At 52.6% G+C, this 6,000-nt stretch overlaps 1 protein-coding gene and 1 long non-coding RNA gene across 6 annotated transcripts in view; one reads left to right on the forward strand and one right to left on the reverse strand.

Annotated features, from left to right (window-relative positions):
* LOC145510456 (uncharacterized) overlaps positions 1-2,810 on the reverse strand; it is a 140,695-nt gene extending 137,885 nt beyond the window's left edge. The window contains exons 1-2 of the long non-coding RNA XR_014057030.1: positions 2,695-2,810; positions 2,269-2,327 (exon numbers count right to left, since the gene is read on the reverse strand). This is a non-coding gene — a long non-coding RNA (uncharacterized LOC145510456). The remainder of the gene's footprint in view (positions 1-2,268; positions 2,328-2,694) is intronic.
* A 116-nt stretch (positions 2,811-2,926) lies between these two features.
* Positions 2,927-5,717, forward strand: MSC (musculin). Of its 5 annotated transcripts, none has more exons than XR_014057028.1 (4): positions 2,927-3,639; positions 4,542-4,611; positions 4,781-5,397; positions 5,472-5,717. XR_014057028.1 is itself a non-coding variant. In XM_081501763.1 (3 exons), the coding sequence occupies exons 1-3, from the start codon at positions 3,130-3,132 to the stop codon at positions 5,129-5,131; spliced, it is 678 nt and encodes a 225-aa protein (XP_081357889.1). In that variant the 5' UTR covers positions 2,927-3,129; the 3' UTR covers positions 5,132-5,717. The 5 variants fall into 5 exon arrangements, 2 of the variants coding, with proteins under 2 accessions (XP_081357889.1, XP_081357890.1); XR_014057027.1 differs by having other exon boundaries at positions 4,781-5,386; XR_014057029.1 differs by having other exon boundaries at positions 4,542-4,780; positions 5,034-5,717.
* The last annotated feature ends 283 nt before the right edge of the window (positions 5,718-6,000 follow it).

The raw sequence follows: 6,000 nt of genomic DNA on the forward strand, positions 1-6,000 counted from the left end.
CTTCCTCACAACAAGATAGATATGTCATATTATATATTAGTAATCTGGGCCTCGAAAAAAAAATCGCCAAAGGTCATACAGTTAATAAGCAGGAGAGCTGGGATTATTAATGTCTTAACCATTATTAAATGTATTTAATGTTTGCTTGATAATGTAACTTTAACCCACTTCCCACTGCATACTTAAAAAGAACATCTTAAAAGAATTTAAAAATCATCAATATATACCACAGAAACCTGTATATTTGTGTTACAAATCTCAAAGGTTATTAGCATGGGCAAATAGGAATTGTTTTCAGTGTGCTTGTTTTTAAAATACAAAAGTAAAGGTTTAATTTTTTATTTGCAGTGTATGGGGACTTGCTGAAACAATTAAAACAACTGGTTTTTCAAAAGAGATATTATATTAGCACTGTTCAGCTTATGGGGTTTTTGTAATCACGGAGAGAGAAGGAAAAGTAAAAGCATTTTGAAAGTGTAGTATCAGATGTCATTACAAACCTGTTAAAGCAAACTGCAGTTATATACTAACATGGAATGTATATGAAGATACATTTCTTAATCTTCATTAGGAGTCTGCAACTTGAAAAAAAGAGTGAAAGAATAAAAATATAATTAGAAAAAAATGGAGGGAAAGGGAAAATGAAAACAAAATAAAGGGAAAATAGAGGAAATGGCTATATTTCTTGAGAGAGATCAGAGGGAGGAAGGGAAAAAGGATGGGAAGGAAGGAAGAAAAGAAAGTAGAAAGGAAGGGGGAAGAAAAAAACAGGAAGAAGGAAAGAGCTAGTTTTAAAAAAAAAACACACATGAATCGTTGGGGTCAGGCAGTTCCTTCAAGAAAAAGAAACTGGCCATGACCCGCTTGGCGTTGAGGCTGGGTACAGATTTTGTGACTGTTTAGAGAAAATCTAGCGGTCTCCCTGCCATTAATCTTTTCCAAAGAAAGACTTTGTTCTGCACCTGTATAAACAATCCCGTTTTTTAAAACCTATATGCCTGCCTCTAATGTACGAGGCCTGTATTTATACTGATAGCTTCAGGTCATCAATAGGCGATGCAAAAAGCTGCCTGAGATCTTCCCTTTCCATCTTTTTGCTCCCCTTTCCCTGCCACCCTCCCTTCTCTCTCCTCTCCCCAACCACCCCTCCCTTCCCTCCTTCTCCCGGCACCTAGAGTCAAGTTCAAGTTCAAGCAGCGGTCCAGGACCGATTTCTAGCTCTGTTAAGTACACCCTGAATTTTCCTAGCACCAAGAGAACCGAGAGCGAGCGTTTTACTCAACTAACCTCAGAGGAGACCCTCCCCCAGCTCTCGCCCCCCATCCCCGCCACCACCAACCCCTCCCAAAAATGGCAGAATTTTTCGGGAGAAAACCTCTGCAAACGGGCGAGCGGGAGGGGTTTGGCAAAACATCCCCACAGGGAGGCCTGGCCTGGGAGACGAAGGTGGAACGATGATGCCTGAGTGGTGAAGTCAGCCCTGGCCAGCCACCTGTTGCGGCACTTCAGGCATCAAGCCCGGCAAATTTGTTCTGCTGCAGGAGACGGCGGGGCGAGGCTGGCCTGCGGCTTCTGCCCGCACCGTCCCGGGTCGACTGCCCATCTGTCTCCTTAAGCTTGTCTCAGCTTGGCTGTAGGCTTGTAGGCAAAGGACAGGTAAACATCTAATTCGGGTGTGAAGACTCAGTTTCCTCAGTGCAGAATGGCGTAGCTAACCCACACCCACTCACAGAATTTTAAGTATTTTGCTGTTGTTTTAGTTTTAATTACTGAGGGGGGGGGGGGCACCGGACGCCTAATTCAGTGCCTGACACACAGCAGGCACTCAACAGCTGGCCATTGATGTCCACTCCCAAAATGAAGCACACATCCCCAGACCACGTATTGCCAAGGCTCTTCCAGTTAGGAAACAAGGAGACCGCAGTTACTCTTTGTCTCCTTTGAGGGGCATTCTTCTGGGTGCTGTTTTATCGTGGTTTCTTGTTTGTTTTGTTTTACTTTGGATGGTTGTGCTGACTTTGCATGCTGAATCCAGGAGCGTGCTCTTCAACACACCATCGAAAATAGTCATTGATTCCCTAGACTGTAACTCAGAGTGCTGGGGCAGGACCCTCTATTTTACCGCACTCTGATGTTGAAACAGAATTATTAACGCGTGGAACTCCCCAGACAGCAGAAAACAGCACACAGAGCATCCTGTGGTGTGCGACTGAAATACCGAGGGGCCTGGGATTCTACACACGCATTTTGAGTCCATATTCTGCTTACCAGCCTGTCGATATGGGGTCCTTTACTTAACATCCATCTCTGCGGCTTAGCTTCAAGTTCTGCAAAGTGGAGATAATAACATTTAAGTCACAAATGTTGGAAAATGAAACGAACCACTGTAGATGAAAGTGCTTTGTAAATCAAACGGCGACGTTAAAGGAAAAGAGGGGAGGAAAATGAGAGGTAACTCGCCCATTGTTCGGTGTTGCTTGTTTAGCTTTTACGCTTTTGTCGGGCCGGGCTTGAATAGGCAGTCATACATTATGAGTGATGAACTTGGAAAATCATTGCTGCTGAAAAGACGGAAAGGACGCAGAGGTCGCGATCCTGGGGTTTCCAAGTGTCCGGCAATTTCGCCTCCGTTAAGATCCAGTCGGGGGTGGAAGTGGGTACCTGGGTACGAACAAGTTCCCCTCCTTCACTCACCCGACTTATCTCGCAGTGATGGGTCCCTCGGGCTCAGGGGTCCAGATCCCAGTTCAAGAGACTTCTCCTTCCCCACCCCCACTGGCAGATTCTCGGCACTCGGAAAAGCGGTCCCCACCCCTTCCACGCCCCCGCCCCACCTCTTGCCCCCCTTTCCCACCCCCTCTTCTTTGCCCGGGGTGGTTTGTTCCGAGGAGTACAGAATAAATAGTCCGGTCAAAAGGCGCGGCGCGCGGTGGTGCGCGCCGAGCCTGGGCCCAGGCGCCGATTTCTCGGCCACGCTCTCCCGGATAGGTCTCGGGGCTCGGCGGTTCCCGACGCCGGTCTCTCGTCGCCTGCGGAGTTCAGCCTGGCCCCCGCCTCCGCGAGGGAGTGGAAGGCGGAGGCCGCGAGACTGGCCTGGGGGAGGAAAGCTGGGGAGCGGGGAACGCAGCGATGTCCACCGGCTCGGTGAGCGACCCAGAGGAGATGGAGCTGCGGGGACTGCAGCGAGGGTACCCGGTCCCCGTCTCCAAGAGGCCGTCCCTCCGCGGCGCCGAGCGCAACTACGTGTCGCCCAGCGACAACTCATCTGCGGAGGAAGATGACCCCGACGGCGAGGAGGAGCGCTGTGCGCTGGGAGCGGCGGGCGGCGCGGGAGGCTGCAAGAGGAAGCGGCCCCGGGTGGCTGGGGGCGGCGGCGGCAAGAAGCCCCTCCCGCCCAAGGGTTCGGCGGCCGAGTGCAAGCAGTCGCAGAGGAACGCGGCCAACGCCCGAGAGCGCGCCCGGATGCGTGTGCTGAGCAAAGCCTTCTCCAGACTCAAGACCAGCCTGCCCTGGGTGCCCCCCGACACCAAGCTTTCCAAGCTGGACACGCTCCGGCTGGCTTCCAGTTACATCGCGCACCTGCGGCAGCTGCTGCAGGAGGACCGCTACGAGAACGGCTACGTGCATCCGGTGAACCTGGTAGGGGCGCCGCGCGCGAGGCCCGGGTCGGGGCGGTCGAGTGATGCCCAGCGCAATTCCCGGCGTCCGGTAGAGTCTGGCCGCTGGGAAGAACCCGAAGTGGGGCGGGGGGAGGTCTGGTAGGGGTGGTGAGGAGGCCAGTTTGGTTTCTCCCAAATCGCGGGAGGAGCCAGTCGATTTCCTGGAAGAGAACCATCCACCCTTCTGTTTGCATCATTCTGATCATTGTACGTGACGCTTTTGCCGGGTGATAGTTACTATCACTATGGCTAATATCCTGCTTCCGGGGTAAATCTAGGATCCGTTGGAGTCCGCTATCCCTTTGCAGATAGAACGAAAAATCTCCCTTCCTAACTTTTTCCAGATAAGAGTCTGACAGGTTTAAATCAACCAGCCCTACTTTCTGAAAGGAGGGAGGGAAGACCGAGACCTTTTAAAAAGGCTTTGGGTTTTTTCAATTCTTGAATAGCAGAGGTTTCCCCAAAAGAGATTTGTCTGGAAAGTCCCTCTCAGACCTGCCAACTCTCCGGGCTTGAGAAAGATCATATCCCAGTTCCTTCTTGGAGCGAATGGCTGATGGGTGTGTGTGTGTGTGTCTGTCTGTCTGTCTGTCTGTCTGTCTGTGTGTTTTGGGGGAAGGGAACTAAGCCACAAAATCCCAAATTCATGCAAATTTCGCGGAATCACCGTGAGGACAGCAGGAACGGAAAACTCCCATCTTACGTGATCAAAATCCAGTAAAATTAAAATCTTGGTTTAGAAAGAAGACGCGAAAAATTCCCAGAATACTGATAAAATCGGAGCTACGCAAAGCCAGGGATATCCCGGGGTTCCGTTTGGAGAGCGGTTTCGGTTTGAAACGATCATTTCTCCGGTGTCTGATGCTCTTTCTGGTTTTACAGACGTGGCCATTTGTGGTCTCGGGACGACCCGACTCTGACACCAAAGAAGTCTCCGCGGCCAACAGATTATGTGGGACCACCGCTTAGATCGAATTCGAACTCACTTGGGATTATTGATTGAGCGCACGGGTTTGGGGACGAGGGAGAGGAGGGAGACAGCGTAAGAAGCCCCGAGAATGGGAAGAACGTTCCATTGGATTCTCCCAGACTCCACCAGCCCCGGGCCGTGAACTCGACAGGTGGCGGGCCTTGGGGGGTGGGGGGGTGGGGCAGAGCCCGGGTGTCGGCAGTGCGCCTGGCATCGCAGGGCGCAGACAGCTCTGCTGCCGCGAGTCTGGGCGACGACACTACACGCGGACCCAGATCAAGCCTGGGCTTTAGCTGTATAGACTACCCCGCGGTGCCGTCTGAGCCCAGCGCGCAGCCGCCTAGGGGTTAGTTTCCAAACTGAGCCAGATCTACCGTGTGATGGCACGACTCTGCACTCCCCAGGCCTCTCACGGTTAGACCATGGTCAGAACGCGCTCTGGACAACCAGCCTCAAAGACCGAAGTCTTCACGCCAGACCCTACATCTGGATGTGTTTTTAAGTTGCGGAGAGAGGAGCGCGGCACACCTGGGCCAGAATTGTATCCCACAGGGCCGCGCCCTCCGGGCCGGACGTACGGTGCCCCGTCGATTCGGCTAGAGTCGGAAGCGCGCTCGCAGAGACCCACCGGGCCGGATCTGCCTGGAGCACTCCCTGCGGTCTCGCTTCCGGGGGCCAGTGACGCTCCTCCGTACCCCGAGGCGAGCATCTCCCCTTAACCAGGCTTAGGTCTGCCCCCTCCCCTTCTAAGGCTTGAGCCTCCCATCCGCCACTCCCCACCGACCTGGCTCGCGTCTGCTTGGGCACCTCCCTCTGCTCCCTCCTCCCACACCTACTTGCAGGCCCCCTCCCCACCCCCCACTCCCGACTGTCCCCACCTGGCCCCACCCTCGGATGGCACCCGCCTCCCACTCCACCTCCCGGCGCCCCCGTTCTTCCTCCCGGCATGTGGGGCGCGGAGTCTGTTAGGTACTAATGACCCTGATGCGGCTGAAGGCGCCGCTGCCCCAGGCTGCACTACCACAGTAATTAGCAAATGTAAATAAATTTATTTTTTTATGAATAATAAAACGCATTGTGAAAACCTAGTGCCCTGGGGTGTCAAAACGTGGTCTTTTTGCCCGTGGCTAAATTTGGTCTGGGAATTAACTTAAAGCTGCCCTTTTGGCTCTGGGTGGGAATTGGGTCATTGTTAGAGGTGGAGGGGTTTATCAGATTTGGATCGCTGCAATTTTAAGTGTAACTCTCCTTCTTTTCTCTGATTCTGATTCCTCTTCGTAAGGCAAGGGTTCTTGGAAGCGACGGACTAGAGGCTTGTAAGGCCCTTAATAGTCTTTTGGGGTCAGGGCCACGTAGAAAGAAAGGTATACA

Source organism: Giraffa tippelskirchi, chromosome 6, assembly GCF_054371585.1.
Source record: "Giraffa tippelskirchi isolate mGirTip1 chromosome 6, T2T-mGirTip1v1.2.pri, whole genome shotgun sequence".
Taxonomy (NCBI): domain Eukaryota; kingdom Metazoa; phylum Chordata; class Mammalia; order Artiodactyla; family Giraffidae; genus Giraffa; species Giraffa tippelskirchi.

What these genes read in the sequence shown, in the direction of transcription:
- MSC (XM_081501763.1), top strand. Translation starts at nt 3,130, where the DNA reads ATGTCCACCGGCTCGGTGAGCGACCCAGAGGAGATGGAGCTGCGGGGA. An exon ending in ACGTGCATCCGGTGAACCTG is followed by an intron (nt 3,640 to 4,541) that starts GTAGGGGCGCCG and finishes CTGGTTTTACAG; the next exon opens with ACGTGGCCATTTGTGGTCTC. An exon ending in CTCCGCGGCCAACAGATTAT is followed by an intron (nt 4,612 to 5,033) that starts GTGGGACCACCG and finishes TGCACTCCCCAG; the next exon opens with GCCTCTCACGGTTAGACCAT.